At 37.4% G+C, this 20,983-nt stretch overlaps 3 protein-coding genes across 7 annotated transcripts in view; 1 reads left to right on the plus strand and 2 right to left on the minus strand.

Annotated features, from left to right (window-relative positions):
* Nucleotides 1-270: 270 nt before the first annotated feature.
* ccdc47 (coiled-coil domain containing 47) lies at nt 271-6,949 on the minus strand. The gene is made up of 13 exons (XM_077212722.1): nt 6,833-6,949; nt 4,308-4,600; nt 4,128-4,220; nt 3,873-4,047; nt 3,678-3,799; nt 3,520-3,585; nt 3,310-3,411; nt 2,494-2,604; nt 1,929-2,014; nt 1,752-1,810; nt 1,553-1,662; nt 1,306-1,473; nt 271-1,213 (listed from the first exon to the last, which is right to left on the minus strand). The coding sequence occupies exons 2-13, from the start codon at nt 4,590-4,592 to the stop codon at nt 1,133-1,135; spliced, it is 1,458 nt and encodes a 485-aa protein (XP_077068837.1). The 5' UTR covers nt 4,593-4,600; nt 6,833-6,949; the 3' UTR covers nt 271-1,132.
* A 1,147-nt stretch (nt 6,950-8,096) lies between these two features.
* On the plus strand, nt 8,097-13,791 carry dcaf7 (ddb1 and cul4 associated factor 7). Of its 2 annotated transcripts, none has more exons than XM_077212732.1 (7): nt 8,097-8,627; nt 9,002-9,160; nt 10,076-10,187; nt 10,928-11,046; nt 11,174-11,383; nt 11,472-11,589; nt 12,549-13,791. In XM_077212732.1, exons 1-7 carry the CDS (start codon nt 8,490-8,492, stop codon nt 12,719-12,721), a joined length of 1,029 nt encoding a protein of 342 aa, XP_077068847.1. In that variant the 5' UTR covers nt 8,097-8,489; the 3' UTR covers nt 12,722-13,791. The 2 variants fall into 2 exon arrangements, with proteins under 2 accessions (XP_077068847.1, XP_077068846.1); XM_077212731.1 differs by having other exon boundaries at nt 8,100-8,627; nt 11,472-11,588; nt 12,545-13,791.
* Nucleotides 13,792-14,329: 538 nt separating this feature from the next.
* kcnh6a (potassium voltage-gated channel, subfamily H (eag-related), member 6a) overlaps nt 14,330-20,983 on the minus strand; it is a 47,807-nt gene continuing 41,153 nt past the window's right edge. For 2 of the 4 annotated variants that reach the window (XM_077212723.1, XM_077212725.1), the window contains 6 exons: nt 19,520-19,713; nt 19,319-19,415; nt 17,285-17,578; nt 16,309-16,492; nt 16,014-16,212; nt 14,330-15,680 (listed from right to left, as the gene is read on the minus strand). In XM_077212723.1, coding sequence (XP_077068838.1) covers nt 15,411-15,680; nt 16,014-16,212; nt 16,309-16,492; nt 17,285-17,578; nt 19,319-19,415; nt 19,520-19,713 — 1,238 coding nt within the window. In that variant the 3' untranslated portion in view covers nt 14,330-15,410. Of the gene's footprint in view, nt 15,681-16,013; nt 16,213-16,308; nt 16,493-17,284; nt 17,579-19,318; nt 19,416-19,519; nt 19,714-20,983 lie in introns of those variants that run through there. The other 2 variants (XM_077212724.1, XM_077212726.1) reach the window with 2 other exon arrangements.

Below are 20,983 nucleotides of genomic sequence, written 5' to 3' on the forward strand. Positions count from 1 at the left end.
ACCCCAAACTATTAAGGGGTAGAGCGTGTATCCGGAGAACTGAAGCACATATCCACTGACTTTATTAATCAACACCTAGAATTTAAAAATCTTTTTAATTGATTAAATTGATAAAAGAATTAGCAACATTATGTTTAAAATAGCTTAATATGAAACTTAGCTTATTACACTGCAGGGTCAACTACCTATTGACACTTTTTTAAATACATTTTAGATCTGAATCATGAGATTTAAAAGTCAAAAAAAGGACCAAGACGATGAGAAGAAAAATGTTTTCAGAGAATGTTTTATTTAGTTTAGCGTCTCATTAACAAATGTTACAGGAAAAAAGGGGTCAATGCTCACTCATAAACATGATAAGCTCATGGATGCTCTGATTGACTATTAACTTAAAGATAAATTAAAATTTCATCTCTGTTAAATACATATAAAGGAGTTTGTGCTGCCTTGACTGACAATTCACAGTAGGCGTTCGCTCATAAAAAAGAAAGAGATTGAAAGACAATGACAATGTGCCCATTACTCATCTATAAAATGCTTGCAATCATTAGAAATAGGGGTGAGGAAGCACTGTAGTACAAAAAAGTAGCTTTCTTACTCTCCCAGTTCTTTTTAAAAAAACACTCCCTGATTTTACTATAAAAAGAAGCATAGCTGAAACTTTCACAAGATGAAGTTAGATCTCTGGGAGTAGAAATGAACGCACAGGTCCTCTCGACAAAGCTTTGGAGGGTTCATACTGAACTCCAGGAGACAACTGAATTGGAAAAGGTTGGCTAAAGTAGCATGTTGGTTTAGTGAGGCCCAAAAGATCCGGTTTATCTCAACAAAAAAGCAACATTCTTGATCATATTGCAAATAAAATCTGCCATGCAATTGGAAAAAAAAAATGCTTTCAATGACTGCTACACTAAAACATGTTCAAACAGACCATCTCCAATCCAGTTGTCTTTTAAAGATCAGACATAGTCCTTAACAACCAGCTGCTTTCTCCTGATAGGACAGAGTGTTTCTATGGGTGCAATAGCAGCCAATCAAATGGCATGCACATTCATGTAGAAGAGTGTATATTAGCAGGTGTGGAAGAAGATTCATTCTCTAATGACTATGAACGCACGTATGTGTGTGTGTCTCACATGGCTTTCACTTTGATTTGCTTCATTTTCATCTGCTTTTTCTCCAGCTTCTTCTGATCACGACGTTGGGCGGCTTCCTGAATTACAGAGGGAAGAGAACATTTTGTATTGATGTAGATAACGGCACAATAAGAGAAAATCACTTTTTAAATCACACACACACACTCACCTCCAGGCGGCGCTGTCTCTCAGGATCCTCCTCATTCATGATCCTCTCCTTCTCCGCTCTCTTCTTCTCTTCGCGGCGCGTCTGAGCGGCCTCCTGTCGTTGATTGTGAGTTTGCTTCAGGAAGTTCTCCTCCACGCGAGCACGGTTCCTGTCTGCTTTCTGCTTCCCCTAAACACCCAGATAAAGCTTCACATTAACCCCTGACTAATTCAACATGTTGCTATGCACATTGTGCGTGTGCACTCACCTCTCTGTTGAGGCGGAGCTTCTTGACCTTGTCGATGCTGTAAATCACCAAGTTCATCAGAGGCAGCAGACTGTCCATATCTTTGGGAGATGTGTTACCCATCCCAGGCACTGTAAAGCACAGCAAAGCACATTAATAGACTGACAAACGTCATGCAACTACAGAAAATATCCATTTGTGGATTATGAATTTCCCTCACCGTTAAATGTAAACAGCAGTGTTTTCTTGGTCTCGGGCAGCTTTAAGGGCTGACCTTCCCTAAAAATAATTTAGAAACCATTAGCATTAACGTTTAATAACCAATAAGAGCTCCTCCAACATAGTGGAATAATGTAATAACATCTACTACAAGAATAAGAAAAATTCTTAGCCTTACTCTTGCATAACTTTTGGACCAGAGAATTGGTCCGAAAAATGGATGGACTCAATCTTGTCAGCATGACCGGTGAGGTAATGTACCATCTGAAAACAGAATAATAAAAATAAAGTTAAAGTACTGACTCATGACATTAAGAAGTGAAGAAGGATAAATATGCATTTCACACAGTGTTTTAGTAATGTTTAAATACTATTATAGTTTTAATCATGTTAAATTAGCTCAGTTTTCATTTAAATTAGCTCAGTTTTCATTTAAATTTTAGTGTCAGTAATTTGTAGTGTTTTTGATTTGGCTTTTATTAGTTTTTTATATATTTCTATTTAGCTTTAACACATTTCATTTAAGTTTTAGTAATTTTTAATCAAATTAAACTTTTTACAGTTAAAGGGCAAATTAACATTTCTAGGTTTGATTTAAGTGTTTCAATCTAATTTTTAAATATTTTTTTTAAGCTTTAATTTAAAATTATTATTTTTTATAGATTTAGTTAACAATTACAACAGTGGTTTTATTTTAGAATCCAGTTTGTCTCATGACTGGGAACCTCCGATGTTCAGCTCACCTTGTTGTCCATCACTCCATCCGTAACCTCTCCCATCTCTGATAAAATGGACAGAGATTCAGGAAGGCCATATTTTGCCCCTGATTTGGGTTTATCACCACAGAACTCACTCTGTAAAGAAACCAAGAAAGAATAAAGTTAGCACAGACCAGTTCCTGTCAACACTAAAACTACAAAATAAACTTGTGATAACACATCTTTCTATTGCTTCTCTGGATGCACTACTATAGTTCGATTTGCGAACTACAAACAAATAGTATATGGAATGAATCTCTCTCACTCTCACTCACACACACACACACACGCACGCACGCGCGCGCGCACACACATGAGTTATTGGATTCACAACAGAATCCACCAGTGTGATTAGTGAATCAACATCACTGGCTCACTCACCAACCACATGCCATTACTTTCAGTCACTTTCTGCAAGAATTGATACATGCACTTATGGTTTAAGAAAAATTTAATTAGTATTAATATTGACTGGATGTACATTTTGTGGTTAGAAACATTTGCATTTTTAAATGTTTTTTATTAATTTTAAAAGTAATTTTAGAGTAGTATTCCATTTTAAAATAAATAATTTTATTAGTTTAATTTTTCTATTTTAATGTATTTTAAAATGTAATGTATTTCTTGGATTATTTGGAACATTGTAAAAGTTTTTTACTTTTAGTTTTTCTCACTTCTGATCCATTTAGTGCATCCTTACAGAGAAAAGTACTGATTATTCATTTCTGACCCCAAAAATGTGAACAGTAGTGTACATAATATTCTATTCTGTATAAAATATGCAAATCCTTCATGACTAACCAGGTCCTGCATCTCTTTCTGCAGCCGTGCCATGGCCTTCCGACTCCCCACGGCAAACACAAAAGTGTCCATGTCATCATCATTCAGAGTCACTTTAACTTGCTGTGTGAAATGAAGAGTGAGGATAAGAGGAACAGCATTTTGAACATCCATTTAAGATGCCACTTGTAATCAGTCTATGTTAATACATCAGAGTTTGTGCGCGCCTACCACTTGATCACAGACTGGTCTCATCATCCTGGCCAACACATTCAGCAGGTCTTGTCTTTTCAGAAACTGCAGAACAACAACAAAACAATGACACTATAGTGAATAGACAAATCAAACAGTGTGTTTTTCTCTCTTTTATATTCAAACACACATGCTACCTTAAGCTGAATCAGCATTCCCTCACAGCAAACACGCCCTGAGCACCACAGGTTATAGATGTGCTCATTCTCCTGGTTCAACTTCCCTGTACTGGTGGCCTCCTTACTGGTACCATCATCCCCTAAAAATAAAGACACAAGTCAGAGAAAATGCCATAAGAAGAAGAAACAAAGTGGAGCAAGAGTTACACTTACCCACAAGGGCAAAGTTGCTCTCGAGAAGTTCTCTGTGGGAATTGAACCAGGCCTGAGCGAGCCTGCTGTTCTTGTTTTTGCCAATTATGTAGTTCATAATATAGGCAAGAAGACCGGTGACCATCAAGATCTCCATGTAGTAACTCTCCCAGCTGTTCTGCAGGTGTGCTGGGACCTGTAACAGACAAACACACAGTCAGCTGAGGAAACCAGTAGTGCCTGTGAAGTTAAATGCATTTTGTATTTCTGTTGTACCTCTCTGTATATAAGAGTGTCTTTGAATGAAGGGTTGCTTTTCTCATAGCCTTCAAATTCCTCGTTGTCATATTTGCTGTACATGTCTTGTTCCTATAACAATGATCATACTAGAATAAATAATTAATTCACTTGGACTTGCAGAAGAAAGAAGATAAGATTGGCTTTTCACATCTTTACCTGTGCATCGCCATCTTCAAACTCATCCTGGCCGTCTTCGTTCTCCACCGTGGCCTCGTCTTCGTCGTCCTCTATGGGTGTGGATGAGGGGGCTGCCCGTGGGGGTTGCTCTTTCTCCACATCGACCTCTGGGTCTTCACCGACATCCTCAAACTCAGCAAAGTCGTTGTCATCAAACTCAGCGATGTCCTCACCATCATCAAAGTCATCGTTGTAGCGCCCCCTAGTGTCCGGCAGGGCCAACAGGAGCAGCAGGGCTGGGAGGAGGAAGACCAGGTGCCTCATGGCTCAACCTGCACAGTAAATGACAAATGAACTGACCTCATGTTGTTAAGTTGACAACACAAAGTGTGATCAGTTACGCTACTGTTCAAAAGATTGGGCTTTTGAAAAAAATGTATGCTCACCAAGGCTGCATTTATTCGATTAAAAATACTTCTACCCGACAGTCAAAGCGGCGTTACGTCACTAAAGTGTGGACTTGTAGGAAGGCCACGAGTGCTTAGGGTGCCATTTGGGACAGGACCTATATTGTGGCCCCAAATTAAGAATTTGTTCCCACAACTTACTAATACGTCAGCACGTTTTACTAACTCGCTCCATCTTTATAAGTAAATTATGCACAAAGCATACAATAAAATAATTTGCTTCCTCATTTTACAAATTCATGGCCACGTTGTAATAATTTGTTCCCTTGTTTTATTTGAATCAATACAAGGGAACGAATTAGAACAATGTGGCCATGATTTACTAAAACAAGAGAATGAAATTCTTATTTTGTGGCCACAATTTATATTTTTTGTCCACATGTCATGTGCAGGGCCCTGCAAAAAAACTAAAAAGTGTTCTTGAAATTGTAATAATATTTCACAATTTTAAAATGCAATATATTCATTTGATGGCAAAAAAAAAATTTCAACACTTTGGTGTCACATGATTCTTCGAAAACATCTTAATATGTTGTTGTGCTCAAGAAACATTTCTTCATATTTAAAATAAAAACCTTTGTAACAAATGTCTTTACTGTCACTTTTGATTATTAAATATATACTTGCAGGATAGAAGTAGTAATTTCTTTTTTTCACAAGTTCAGTGTATATCCAATCTTATTTGCTGGTACAGACTAACATGAAATGCTAATGGTGTAACGAACAACACAGAGTAAATGTATGAAAATAGCATACATTTACTATTACTGATTTAATAAGTGATAAGATGGCCCTGGAGTGTATATCCAAAAACATTTCCCATTCAGTGATGCCTATGGTACTATAAAGTCAAACAGGACTTGACTGATTGGTTTCTAATACCAAGAAAACTACTGTTTACACTGTAAAGAAGTTTACTTGCCATATTTCTTTGTTAAAAACAACAAAAACTTGTAAAGCAAATTAAAGCAATTCCTCCTCACACACATAAAGGTAAGATTACTTTTACCTAATGTCTAACAGTACTGCGTGTATGGCATGATTATCAGTGTGTATAAATGAATGAGAAATGGTGCAGTAAACACACATAATGGAAGGAATAATAATTTCAAATGGGTCCCAGGATGATTAACATATGCAAAATGGTTCAGTGGTTTTAATACTGAAACAGTAACGGGAGAAACAAAGACCCAGCAGGAAGGGGGAGGTCAGTCAGTCTTTTGAGAGTCTTATAGTCGAAGCCTAATAGCCTCAGATGTTCAATGAAACAAGCTTCTAATTGGCTGAAAGTCTTTATTAATCACATGGCAAAGACTGGTTGGCCATACACTAAGCTGATTCACTCTTTTTCTATGGACTTTATGGACAGTGGACATTAACCATCTAACAGGATTATGCACAACTTAAGTTACCTACAAAAATCAATATTTCATTTCTGAGGCTATATTCGTATATTAAGCATAACATACAAAATACCAATGAAAAACTAAATGTATGTTACATATAAAAAATTATATGGTTTGAGACCATATTCAGAATAATTGACAGTATAACAGGCATCCAACCCACTGAGTGTAAATCCCGTCAGGATAGTAATTTAGCTAATAGCTTATGCCAAGACGACGAGATACATGCAGCTTGTAATGTGAGTTAACAGCTATAACCGGGTGTCAAGTCATCCTCCACCTGTTACAAGGCTGGTATTGGAATAAGTACTCAAAATAGTAAACCCTAGATTCAGAGCTGACGGAATTGTTATTCAAATTTAACCATGCGTAACCTCTAAACCAGCGCGACTACCTCGCTAAACTACAAGAATTAAACTGACATTTAACGTGCGTGTCGTGTCAGGAAAATGTTACAAGTCAAATGATAAAAAAGGTATTCGGACCTATGATTCGGACCGGTCTTTACCCCAACCCCCATGAGTCCTGGTCCATGATAGCTCATTAGCTCGCTAGCTGTGAGCTGAATACACGATCAACCTCAGAAAGCCCACGACACACTTCTGCGCCACTGTGGCTGCGTCGATCAGTTCACCTCACAAGTTTAATACGAAAAGTCACCGATAAACGGAAAAAAGTCAGGCAGACGTACCTGTAAATATCGCTGTTTCCTTCAGTGGCTAACAGTGTGTGACAGCAGCTGTATCTCTCACAGGAGAGGCGAGGGTCATCTGACAGACTCTACCCACAATGCTTTGCGAAAAGATCGGGGCGTTTGTTTATGGGGGTCTGCACCATCAAAAGTTACAATGTTTGATAATGAAAAATTTAGAATCAAATACTTTAAGAAAAGATTTCCGTTTTGAAGTAGATTTTTGTGGATTGTGCTTAGAAGAGCCTAAGACCATTAAACATGATTTGTTTTTCTTCTCCGGTCACATTGCAGTTCTGACAGGATATTTATAGCTGGCTGTAAAGATCCTGTAAATAAATGTATTTACAAATGTATTTATTATTAAATTTAGCTATTCATTTATTTCGTGTTTTGGTTTATGTAGAAGATGGTCTCTCAAAAAAGATGTCATTGATGTTAAACATAATTATTACTATGGATAAATATCATATAAAAGCAACCGGAATAACCATAAACCCTCTTCATCTTGTTTTACATATGAATGTAAATGTTTAACATCCAGAAAAAAAACTTAATGTATGAGTATTTTTCCTTCTAAGATTTTGTATGTTCTTCATTTTTTTCTCCTTGCAACCCCCTTAAATATCTGAAGATTATGCTTTTGTTTATTGTACTGAATATGCTATTTATACACATTAAACTGTTTAAGCATTAAAATGATAGATATGAATGGAGATTTAATTACGTTATTTGTGTATATTTTCATATACATATTATTGTTCCATAATTGAGTTTGTAATGCAATTGATATTGATATTGTTTAATGCAAAAATACTCTGTTTAATGCTCTGATTAATGATTTACCCTAAATATGCATTATCAGATAATCCCAATAAATAATATTAATTATTATTGAAAATGGTATAAACTAGATATATTTAACTAGATTTATTTTGTATTTTATGTTTAATATTGGGCATCCATAATTGTTATTGACCATTTTTTTACTGTTTCTTGGTATGGAATCCGTTATTTAAAAAATTTTTTTTTTTTTTTTTTTTTTTGATATTTATGATTTTAAATATTGTTCTTTTGTGTTTTTGAACTAATTTTAATTGATCTCTTGAGCCACAGCCAGATATCTATTGCTCACTTTGATGCTTTTCAAGGCTAAGGGGGACCGCTGAAAATTCAGACAAACCTGCCCTATATGATGTGAAAGTAAAATTGTCAACTAGCAACATAGGTCTATAAATAACCCCAACGCTCAGCCCCCATTTTCTATGAGGGACTTTTATTTTGAAACACGCATATCCTCAGACCAAATGCGCCGTTGAGAGGTCGGGCCTATTTAGGGCTTTCTAAAGTTAGAATTAAAACCGTTGGGACACAGCAAAAACATGGGCCTTTAGCTACACACAATCTTGAATATTGGATGGTAATCTGTGTGTTTGATTAAGTGGGTATTGTGTCGTCGCAGTGAGAGCGCGGCTCTTCGTTTTCGCGGGCGTTGCGGAGGGAGATTGTTATGACATTCTCTTTGTCTCTCGCTGCACAAGCCCGACACTATATTTCTCGCTGAAAAAGCCTCTTTCAGCGATTGGTAAAATCTAGCTATTCGTAACGACCTAATTCTAAATACTGCTTTTCGCCGACCTGATCAAGAGGTTGAAACATGTCGTTACACGGTAAACGAAAAGAGATCTACAAATACGAGGCGCCATGGACCGTCTATGCCATGAACTGGAGCGTCAGACCCGACAAGCGCTTTAGGCTGGCGCTCGGCAGCTTCGTCGAGGAATACAACAACAAGGTGAACCAATAAATCCCAGATCGCTCTCCGTTATATCTCTACTTTGTTCTGTTCTTATGGCTGCTGACATCCTATCATATAGAGAAGTGTACTTGAAAATATATAATAACATGGTGTATGGGTGCAGATGAACGGGATTTATTAATGCCCAGTAACAGAGTGTTTGACATGGATGACATCCATAGAGCACAAATGTATTCCTTGAACATAAGTCAGAAGTGTTTTGCATGATTGCTAATAACAAAAAACTAACCAAACTGTTATTTGTATCTTGTTTGTGAGTCCTGGTTTGACAGCTGTCAGAAACTCGTGCATCATGAATCCAGTAGATTCAATGTGATGTGGACATTAGCTGTTTGTTTTGTGATGTTCAGGTCCAGCTGGTGGGTCTTGAGGAGGAGAGCTCAGAGTTTGTATGCAGGAACACTTTCGATCATCCGTACCCCACCACTAAGATCATGTGGATCCCCGACACCAAGGGCGTTTATCCAGACCTGCTGGCCACCAGCGGAGACTATCTGCGCATATGGAGGGTACGCTATGGGAACCATGCAGACACTCTTCTGTTACACATAATCAGACTTTAGTAATGATTGACTGCACTTCAAGACAACATCAGATGAAAATGCATGTCCCTGTTCTTATTGTGAACATTCATCAATGCACAACACATTGAAGTCCCACTTTATATTAAGTGACTTTATCTACTATCATTTAAATTAAGCATTTGATACAACACACTTCTTGTGTACAAACATTTCTCATTGTAGTTTTATTTGGAAAAAAATACATCCATTGTAATTACAGCTGTAAATAATTTGTTGACCGTTGCCTTGCAACTTAACTGACCCTTAAATCTACCCATACCACTAAACCTGTGTACATTGTACCTAAAATTTTTTTTTAACAATGTAAGTAGTTAAAGACGCCTAATACAAAGTGTGAACAAAAAAGTTTTTAAAAATGTACTGTAATTATATGCTGTTCCTCTGATACATCTTTCCTTTTCCACTTACGTCACTTGTTCAATAGGCAAATAGCTGTTTTTTGCAGAATATTGTTTCACTCTGAAATAATTCAAATTGCTATATCAAATACAGAAATTGCAAATTGCATTACACATTGACTTATATGATGCTGAAATGTCTTATGATTTAAAGTGACATGAAATGATGTTCACAACCCATTTTACTTCTATGTTGTGGGGCTTGATTGGTCAGGACTTGATTGAATCCATCTGTAATTGATTTCTTGGTGAAATGTCTCATATTTCAAATAAATATGCACTGATGAATTGTTCACAATAAGACCAGACATGTGTATTAAGAAAGTCAATTTTATTTTAATTTAACTTTCAATGATCAAAGACGCTAGCTTTAATACTGTGAAGCAGAACTGTAGAAACACACACACTTAAATGAAGTGAACTGTCTGTGTCTTGTTGTCAGGTGAATGACACGGAGACTCGTCTGGAGTGTCTCTTGAATAATAACAAGAACTCTGATTTCTGCGCACCTCTGACATCTTTTGACTGGAATGAAGTGGACCCCAATCTTCTGGGTAAGAGAACATGTAGTCACAGCCTGTTTGTATGGCTGTGCTGTGATTAAATTGATTAAAAATAATTTCCATTGATAAATGTTCTCTTGGTAACTGACTAAAATAAGTTTAGTTGAAGTACTACAATTATTAAAGCTATAAGCTAAATAGAAGTAATAATAAAAGTTAATCGAAAAGTTAATAAAAATGACAAAAGCACATAAAATTACTATTAATAGCTACCATAATACTTTATGTTAGGTTGCCAGGTTGTTCCCCAACCCTCCCCATTACATGGCTTGGGACTCACACACACGCATTCACACCTACAGCCAATTTGGCATGTCCAGTCCACATAACCACGGGGAGAACATGCAAACTTCACACTAGAGCTGCGCAATACAGGTCCTTCTCAAAAAATTAGCATATTGTGATAAAGTTCATTATTTTCCATAATGTAATGATAAAAATTAAACTTTCATATATTTTAGATTCATTGCACACCAACTGAAATATTTCAGGTCTTTTATTGTTTTAATGCTGATGATTTTGGCATACAGCTCATGAAAACCCCAAATTCCTATCTCAAAAAATTAGCATATTAATTGTTAATACGTGCCGCCAATAGAACACAGTATATAAATGATACTAAATAACACTGTTGTTTGGTAGGAAAAATGTTTACTTTTTTATTTTTATGTTTGCCTCTCAAAAGATTATCAGGTTATATTCATTTATCTGTATGTTTTCTGTTTTTTCAGGCACCTCTAGTATTGATACCACCTGCACGATCTGGGGTTTAGAGACAGGACAGGTTCTGGGAAGGGTTAACCTGGTGTCAGGCCATGTCAAAACACAGCTAATCGCTCACGACAAGGAGGTGAGTAAAAACTTGCCTTAGGACTTCAGATTCTCATCTTTTAACTGGCGGGCCATTTTCTATCTCTCTATTTTTGTGTACTTTGTTGCTGTCTTTGTATAAATCAAGCATTTTTATTGTCTTTAAGGTGTATGACATCGCATTCAGCCGTGCGGGTGGGGGTCGGGATATGTTTGCGTCTGTTGGAGCCGACGGATCCGTGCGCATGTTTGATCTGCGGCACCTGGAGCACAGTACCATCATCTACGAGGACCCTCAACACCACCCGCTGCTGCGCCTGTGCTGGAACAAACAGGACCCCAACTACTTGGCTACTATGGCCATGGATGGCATGGAGGTCTCTCTTTTAGTCTATTTTACTTCATTAGTACATTTGTCCTCATCTGTACTCATGTCCCTCACTCTTTGCTGTTGAATTATTTCAGGTGGTGATTCTGGACGTGCGTGTGCCGTGCACACCAGTGGCTCGGCTTAATAATCATCGTGCCTGTGTGAACGGTATCGCATGGGCGCCACACTCCTCCTGCCACATATGTACAGCAGGTTAGAAACCAGCCCGTTCACATACACACATACTAAAATACAGTATGTGTGTGTATGAATATATATATATATTAGAAACAAATGCATTTATTCAGCAAATGTATCTTGAGCAACAAATCATCATATTAGAATGATTTCTGTAGGATCATGTGACACTGATGACTGGAGTAATGATGCTGAAAATTCAGCTTTACCATCACAGGAATAAATTACATTTTAAAATATATACAAATAGAAAACTGTAATTTTAAATTGTAATAATATTTTACAATATTACTGTTTTTACTGTATTTTTGATCAAATAAATGCAGCCTTGGTGAACATAAGAGACTTCTTTCAAAAACAGTATACATCCTATGAACCAGTTTTTGAACGGTAGTGTGTGTATATGTGTATACAATTTGCGTAAATATTATATACTATTTGGACTAAATGTTCAAATAATAATAAAATATGAATGGTCCGATAGGGAATGTGTCCGTTCTGTTATCCTTATTGTTGAGATGTTTTTGTTGTGTCAGTATAAAGGTCCGTTCACACCAAGAACAATAGCTGTAACGATATCTATATTAGTGTTCACATCAGCGGACGATTTCATTGTTTATTCTAAGCGTGGGCTGCAAATTTAAATGCTTGGTTTCTTTAAAGCAGGATGGATTCTGATTGGCTGTCAATGTTTTTGGCGTTCATCAGCTTGGCTAAATTGAAATCGGATGATTCCATTGATTTCAAAAGTGATGATCCCATTGATTTCGTTTCTCTATACAGTTATTGATATAGTTGTGGTGTGGACTATTTCTATTCTTTTATATTTAGAATGATTTTTGATTTTTATAACTAAATCGTTATAGTTTTTGTCCTTGGTGTGAACGGCCTTAAGACTGTAGCAGCCGTGACAGTGCTGTTTCATTATAAGTCTTCTTTACCTGGCCCCCCTTTTCTTTTAAATCCCACTGTAGCGGACGATCACCAGGCTTTGATTTGGGACATCCAGCAGATGCCGCGGGCCATCGAGGACCCCATCCTGGCCTACACGGCCGAGGGAGAGATCAACAACGTACAGTGGGCCTCCACTCAGCCCGACTGGATCGCCATTTGCTACAACAACTGTCTGGAGATCCTGAGGGTGTAGAGCCGAGGCTTAAAGTGCCCCTGTGCTTCCTGTGGGGGGCATTGCTGGAAAAGGGTCTTTAATAAAGCAGAGACTTGTTTTCTAAAGTTCCTGAGGTCTAGAGGTTTCAAGCGGGAAACAATATGAACGGGCTTATGGGAACAACGGTCTGAACAATGTGTGTACAACTTTTGTCTGGAAGAATGAGACTGTGTGAATGAGTATCTGTGTTTCTGCACATTATATTGGTCTGTTTTCCTAACTGCTATCCCAGAGTCCTCATTATGGGATCTTAAACACAACTGTAATTACTATGATTCTTGGCCATTTGTATTGGGAGAGATACATGTTTATTCAGATTGACCGGTAAAAAGGATTGTAAAGATTTGCCAACATGGACATCCAAAACAACCCTTTTATTAAGATGTAATTACTTCAAAGATTGAAACAGTTTTAAAGAGCCCTCTGAACTTCAGATCCTGCTTTTCATTTCAGGAAGGTGCCATTTTTTTTTTTTTTTAGCTTTGGAAACTTAAATACCGTAGTATGGGAATAAAATGCTTGACGTCACTGCAAAACATTCATAATAGTTCTTCAGACACGCTCATAACTCACATAGCGGTTAGTTGCATTGTTGACGTCAGTGTTTGAGTTGAGGAAATCTTGAGCAAAATGTTATTTCATTTAAAGATGCATTACTGCTCACTAATTGTGAGAAAGCTCCTGTTATATTTTTCCCATGTTAGTTTTCAAAAGAAGTCAGTCCCCTTTCGGCATGCTTGTGCTTGAAGTGAAATATGTACTGTATACATATATAAATATTATGTACAAGGTAGGACAAACATGTCACTTTTCAATAATTATTTGCATTGCAAATCATTTGGTATGTTCATTGTTCTGTTGTTATGCAAATATGATGTAGTAGTAACGCCACTCTTCGGTCAAGACCGAAGTCAAAAGTGAGTTTGCAAGGCTGTGTGGGATCTTCATTCTCACCTCACACTCTCAGATGGAGTGCTTATATGTAAGTAGCTCTCTTTGTGTCCAGCCATAATGCTGTTTTTATTAATAAACTCGTGTTCTTTCATAAAGCTTGCCGTGGTAATTCATCATGTAATGGCCATACAACTAACATTTTGGTATGCTCAATATATCGATTGTTGGTGGATGTTACAGATTTGTTTTATTTGGTTAGATATTTAATGATGCATGCTCATTTCTTCTATTTTATATTTTGATTTAATTTTCTTTATAAAAATTTCTATCATCTAACGCTCAGTTTATAAATATACTAATAATAACACTGTTGAATGTAATCGCTTATAACCAGTGTTATCTTTAAAACTAAAATTATTTTTTTTTAAATTGTTTTTGGTATTAGAATAAAGCTGAAATTAAACAACTATTAGAAGAACGTAAACTTAAAAAAACCTAGCTGAAGTACTAAAATTACTAAAACAGACTAAAACTTAAAAGAGAAGCTAATTCACAATATTAATAAATTGCATAAAGTACTAAACACAGATTATAACTTGAAAATTATTATAAGCTTAACTTTTAATATCAGTGCATCTCTAGTAAAAATTAAAATGAAGAAAAACAGACCAATGAAAATAAGGACAAAGAATATTGATAGCTTAAACCCAGTACAGCATTAGTACTTCTTTATAAATAACATTTAATCTAAAAAATATCAAATATTTAATATTTCTTTTGGAAACCTTCACAGTCCAACAAAGGTTTCTAGTCATTTTATATGCATTCATCTGCTTACATTGCAGAGGTTAAATAAACTTTACACTGATTTCATCTCAAAACGTGATTTACAAAAGCAGTCCTTCACTTCCCAATCAGAACGTCAAGAATTTGTGAGAAAATTCTTAGAGACACACCGCAAGTCTGAACACATCCACACACAGTCACACCACCCGTCAGCAGTTAAAATAACCACTTAAGTAACAGAAATATCATTTCATAACCCTGAATTCATGCCCATTTGGTTACTGAATCCAAATATACAAAGATTACTTTTGTGCCAGTCATTAAGTCATTTGATGTAGTAATACAGTAGATTTGGGTAATATATATACACACACACTCATATATATATATATATATATATATATATATATATATATATATACATTGAAAAGAAAATCAAGCACATTTGCAATATCAGTACACACAAGCAACTTTTGTGAAACTTTTAAAGCCCAGGTATATGTGTCATATTTGTCCTGGTTTCAGTGATGCTGCTGCCTCAGAGGATCTGCCTCGAAATAACAGCTGACACAAGAAGACAGGATGGAGTTTAGAATGTAAAGACAAATCTCAAACCAGACAAAACATTTACAATTATTACATGATGGTGTCAAGTGATCATAATGTAGCATTTCTCTTTGACTCTTTGATCTTGTCTTTATTGCCAACTGTGCTTCTCTTCGTATTCGATAACAAAAAAAGTTGAGAGGTGTTACCAAATACTCTCGCATCAGAGGGAAAAATCCTGCTCTTAATGAGAAGGGATATGAGACAAAAACACCTCAGAGATTCAGAGAAATCTACTTTTCTCTACTGGACGCCCTTGTAACTAATGATTAACATGAATGCATTTATTGTAGAAGTGCAATATTGAGCAGATTAAAAAAGGAAAACCATGAAAATGTGGTATATGTGCGTCTTAAAACAGACAGTAGTCTGTTTTTGGTCTCTAGCTTCCAGGTAAGACTGGATCGGACACGTGCCTCTGGATTTCTGGTGATCCCTCCAGTGTGCTTGGATTCTGCAGCCTGTCCGGGAGTGATGGGAAGCGCAGGCTTCTACACAGCAGTCCCGGGGGCTGTAGATGAGGTTCTCCTGTGGGCACAGCCAGCTCTGTCTCTGGGGACATGGACATGGTGTCATTGGAGGCAACTGTCAGGTGGATCCCACTGGACAAAGAGTCTGGAGACTTCTCTTTGAAGCTGTCCAAGTCAGGGCTCTGTGTAATATGGAAAACAGGTTCGGCTCAATATAGTCATGCAACATGCTCAGTACAATGATTAAAGAGCTAACAACAGAGAACAGTCTATCTCGTTACAGTCGCTATATTACCAAAGTCTGTCATATTTGGGGGTCATCAAAAAACTTTTTCAAAAGAGAGTTAAGGGCTACATACAGCATCTCAATTTTTATATGAGTGCTTTATTTTCTCCTCCTTTTACTGTTTCCTCCTGTGCTATACTGTTTCATTGATGATAACTGCGATTAATCTATGTAATATGCGATTTACAAACCCATGTGTAAACATCACACCCTCCCTCTCTCAACCTACCTTGCCAGGCGATGTACTGTCAGTGATCTGTAAAGAGGGCATAGTGGTGTGCATTGCTGTAGTGTGCAGGCTGGTGGGGTGAGCGGGGTGGGCCAGCGGTTCTGGGGAAACTGCGCTATAGGCGGGGGGTACAGGTGCCATCTGCCTCTGCAGCAACTGCAGGATCACATTTATATCCGCTGTCATCCTGGTCTCCAGTCTTTAGAGAGAGAGAGAGAAAGTGAGCGAGAGAGAGAGGTTGGAAGGCAAATCCAGACTTTGCATTTAAAGCTTGTTTTTTCTCTGGATGTGGGACCTGTTGAGTTGCGACTGCAGCAGCTCCAGGCGGACTTGCAGTTGGTTCGGTCTGTCCTCAACACAGGGGCTGTGATGGTGGTAGCAGGCCTGCACTGCAGAGGAATGTCTCTGACTCTCTGAGTACTGACTGGCCCTGCGGTGGGGCAAATAGCTGTATAACCCCGACACATTCAGAGAAGCTGCTGTATGGATGAAGAATGACAGAATAATGGACAAGTTAAAGATAGAGAAGACCAAAATGATTAGAAAATGTCACAAATTTGCAGATGAAAAAACTAAACAGTAGCTAAATACCAATTTGCATATTTCTACCAAGTACAAAACGTACATACTGCACTGGCAATGGTAAAGGTAGCATGACATTTTTTCTAAATGTATTTGCATGTTCTAGATCGTATCCATGCATATTGATGATTCCTTTTTTAACATTTCTTGACCTCATAGTTTTTAATAAAAATTCCCCCAAAAAAGTTTTTTTTTCATAAATGAATAGTACTTTTGAAAACTGTTTAAAATAATGTTATATCAGTGGCCTAATAAGAGTAAAAGTTGTTTTATTTTATTCGCTTCATAGGATCACATGATCAGATGAATTCCACCTGCTCTACATGATTTAAGCTGGATTCGAAACTCGGTGCAACACACGCTCAATAGAGGCTCATTGCCTCTACCTTATTTACATTATTTTCATTCGCAATGGAGCTTTAGCCTTTTAGTGGCACTCACCAGACATTTTGTTTCCGAATTACTGTGCATGAACATGCATGAACCAGCTTAATAAAATGTTGGCACTGTCATTTTTATCCGTTCTGGAGAAAATCGAATGTGAATCTGACTTACAGGAAATTTCACTTTGAAGCAACGTAATAACATTTTTACAAAAATGTCACCACACCACAGGCACATATTTTTTATGACCCGGGGTTGATATTATGTTCAGTGTGCTGTAATTCAAGAAGCACCAATCCTTCTACCTGTGTACGGATGTACCAATCCCAGTGTTCCTCCCGTGGCAGAAGCTGTGCTGTTGCCCGGGGGCAGATGGCTGACTGCAGGATGGGAGTATTCCTGCATCTCTGTCCCTGCTGAGTAAATCTCCCCTCGGTCGGACACAAGGGGCTTCATGTCCTCCTCACTGGACAGGGAAGCAGCACTGGCATTGCTGCATAACTCATCCCAGTGTGAGAGCGGTATTGCCCCCCGATGGTTCCCCACAGGGGAACAGGACTGGACTGGGTACGTGTCCATTCCATCTCGGTCCATCCCATCTGGATGATGTAAGAGATAAGAGAAAGATCAAAATAGTATAGTCCTATGGCAAGCCATTTTAGCATTTAAAAGCTAAGTTTGACTATCCGGAATTAACATTGTAGATATCAACAACGTCTTTCTGACTAGTCGTAATTACATTTTGGATAGTTGGAATTGTCATTCAAGATATCTGTAACGTAATTGTGACTAGTCGGAACGACAGATAGAGATATCTGTAATTCAATTTTGACTAGGCAAAACTGAATTACAGATATCTGCAATGACGTCATTGAAAACGACATTCAACTCGTCACACATCTTAAATGACAATTGCAGATATCTGTAATTCAGTTTTGACTAGGCAGAATGAAAGTTAAAGATATCTCAAACGTCATTATAACTAGTGCAAATTATTGTGCATGACGTTGTGTAATTTCCCCTTCCCGCCATAATCAAAAAAGAAGTGGGTTCATTTCCTTATTTCTATGAATAGAAGAAGAGAGAAGCTGTCATGGCGTTGGCTGTAATCGAAAAAAACACCAGAAAATGTTTCCATGTTTCCAGCATGACACAAATTGTATTCATTAGCATTAGCCTGGGGGTCTCTCAAAAATATTGGCAACATGCAATGTTTGCCATGCATTTCTATGTTTATGATCATGCTTAAAATTAGTAGGTTATTGTTGACGAAAGATTTATGCGTGAGAGAGATTCACACTAATTCACTTTAATAAAGATGCTTACATGCATGCAATTCTTGCCATGGAAGTGCAATAACATTAACTTCCTTAGATGAGAAAAGACAGTTCTTAGTTCAGATTAGGTTTTTTCCCACAGTAAAAAGCCATGATGAGCTAACAGCATTAAAAAGATGATTAAAAACTCATTCGCCCTCTGGCTGCTCCGACATGGTGCTTATCAGTGCTAATTAAAAGTTAACAGTTAACAGGTGCTATGTGATTTGATGATTTAAACAACATGCTCTGCTCCCGCCTAAAGTGGGATGCAGGCCTAATTTGCATACAGATATCTGCAACGTCATTTCGCCTAGTCAGAACTCTAATTCAAGATATCTGTAATTACATTTTAAGTAGGGAGAATGAAAGTTACAGATATCTCAAATTTCAGATGTCTCTAATCAAAATTAATTTTAAGATATCTATAAATTGATAATAGATATCTACAACTAAATTATGACAATCCCTAGCTCCAGTTTGAGATATCTACAATGTAATTTTGACTAGTCATAATTCCAGTTACAGATATCTACAACATAATTTCGCCTAGTCAAAACTTAATTTAAGATATCTGAAAAGGAACATGTAGATATCTTGAATTGAGGTGAATTAAAGATATCTTGAACTGGAGTTATGACTAGTCAGAATCAAATTGTAGATATCTCAAACTGGAATTACAGATATCTACAATTCAGTTGCAGATATCCGTAATTCACATAGTGGATATCTTCAAATTAATTGTAGATATCTGTAATGATAAACCCCATACAAATGAATGGCAAAAGTGACGTCATTTGTCCTAGGAAGAATGTCTTTGTGGATATCTGAAATGACAATTATGGATAGGAAGAATGTAGTTGCGGATATCTGAAATGTTCTTTTTGACTAGGCAAAACTGAATTACAGATATCTGCAACACATATCCAGTCTAGCTGTTAAATGTTAAAATGGCTTGCCATAATAGTCCTGCGGCAAAAACATTTTTTGTGTCGCCCTCGTAGACTAGATAGGCACCATTACCAGGCCGATTTCGCTGTAGAGGGTTCCTCCGATGTCTGGGCCGACGGTACCCACAGTCTGAGTCCTCGCTTGGGGTTTGATGCATGATTCTGTCTGCCTGATACACACAAGCTTCAGTAACTCACATAATTACAGAACATGTACAGAAACATGAATAAAGACTTGCTATCATCCAATGTATTGTGTGTTTGAGTGGCTTACATCTCGAAGGTTGAATGTGATTTCCAGGTTGCTCCAGAAGTTGTCTGAGAAATCGGGGTACATGTCCAACACTTCCAGCAGGTCGTCTCTCAGGATCTTGTGCAGGTCACAATACGTCAGAGCCCTCACGTCCGCACTTGATTTCCCTGGCCTGGCGTATAGACTGATGGGCTCCCCAAAAATATCATTCTTACCTACAGTGAAAACAGGACGAGAGGCAGGACGTTGGAATAATTAGAAGAGAATAGAAATAGAGAAATAAGAACAATCACAGTTGGGTGCCAAATATTGTAGGTGTCACATCTACCAGGTGGAGTGCCCTTGATCTCCACCAGAGGGCACTCCTCCCTAGTCCATTGGCACCACTTTATAGACTAAATTTCCCAGAAATCACTGCCTGGTCTCATCATTCCTGATTGTTCTCAGCTGTTTCTCATTACATTGTCAGTCCCTGCCTATATAAGCCTGGGGCCTATACCATGAAGCCGGTTTAGGTGGCTAGCCAGCTAAGTTTCAGTTTAGTTTGCGTCAACCCTGGGTTTTAGGGACCATGAAAGTGGTTTGTCTTTTAGCAGTGTTCATCGCCATAGTAACTTATGCTCCACAGCTAACCTGGTCTGGGGCAGGTTATGTTCTAGGTAAGAGGTTGCAAACTGAACTTGGACCAATCAGCTGTGAGCAAAGTGACACATGCCTGATGCGATAAAGTCACTACACCTGTTTCTACTCCGAATTAAAGGTCACTACATAGCAAATGATTTTTAAAGACAAAATCGTCTAGTTTTTAGTGATGCTTATTTAGAATAATACATTTGTATGATTTAGATAATATTTAGGCCTATGTAATTATTATACCCTTAATCAATCACAGATGTACAATTTTAGTTCATCAATTATTATTACGCAGTTTAAATGAATAAATATATAAAGGTAATATAAATACACTTTAGCATCAATTGATGAAGCTATAAAATAACTACATGTGAGCTTAAATGTTCAATTCTCTCTATACCTTTATCAGCTGTATAAAATAACTTCACAACTTTTACTTGCACTGATATACAGTAGCAAGACTTTTTCTTTTAGTTGTCCTCTTTCATAGACAGCTGTTTTCTTCTTGCTGTGTAAATTTGTTTAAAGTCTTACTATTTTAATATTTTTATTTAATAAGTGAATTGCGCTGCTTCTCTCGCGAGAAATTAATCTCAGTTTCACTCTTTCTCAACATGTGATTGGCCGTTTGCTACTGATGTCACACTTAAACTCCTAAACTCAGGATCAAAGCCTGAGTTGACAGAGAAAGTTGATGATCAGCATCATGGTACCAACAAAGCCTGTTTGGAATGTTTTGGTTTTGTCAACTCTAAACTAATCCTGTAACCCTGAGTTTGTTCAACTAACATCATGGTACAGGCCCCTGGTTCATTCAGGATACGTTTACACAACAATGATGTAGCCTACTAA

This window comes from Siphateles boraxobius, unplaced genomic scaffold, assembly GCF_051911475.1.
Source record: "Siphateles boraxobius isolate OS27281-9 unplaced genomic scaffold, OSU_SipBor_1 66, whole genome shotgun sequence".
Taxonomy (NCBI): domain Eukaryota; kingdom Metazoa; phylum Chordata; class Actinopteri; order Cypriniformes; family Leuciscidae; genus Siphateles; species Siphateles boraxobius.

Coding starts and splice junctions, on each gene's coding strand:
- ccdc47 (XM_077212722.1), bottom strand. CDS start 4,592: ATGAGGCACCTGGTCTTCCTCCTCCCAGCCCTGCTGCTCCTGTTGGCC. Junction 2,605..3,309: donor AGAAAGAGATGCAGGACCTG/GTTAGTCATGAA, acceptor GTTTCTTTACAG/AGTGAGTTCTGTGGTGATAA. Junction 1,663..1,751: donor ACTGCTGTTTACATTTAACG/GTGAGGGAAATT, acceptor TGTGCTTTACAG/TGCCTGGGATGGGTAACACA.
- dcaf7 (XM_077212731.1), top strand. CDS start 8,490: ATGTCGTTACACGGTAAACGAAAAGAGATCTACAAATACGAGGCGCCA. Junction 8,628..9,001: donor TCGAGGAATACAACAACAAG/GTGAACCAATAA, acceptor TGTGATGTTCAG/GTCCAGCTGGTGGGTCTTGA. Junction 11,384..11,471: donor TGGCCATGGATGGCATGGAG/GTCTCTCTTTTA, acceptor GAATTATTTCAG/GTGGTGATTCTGGACGTGCG.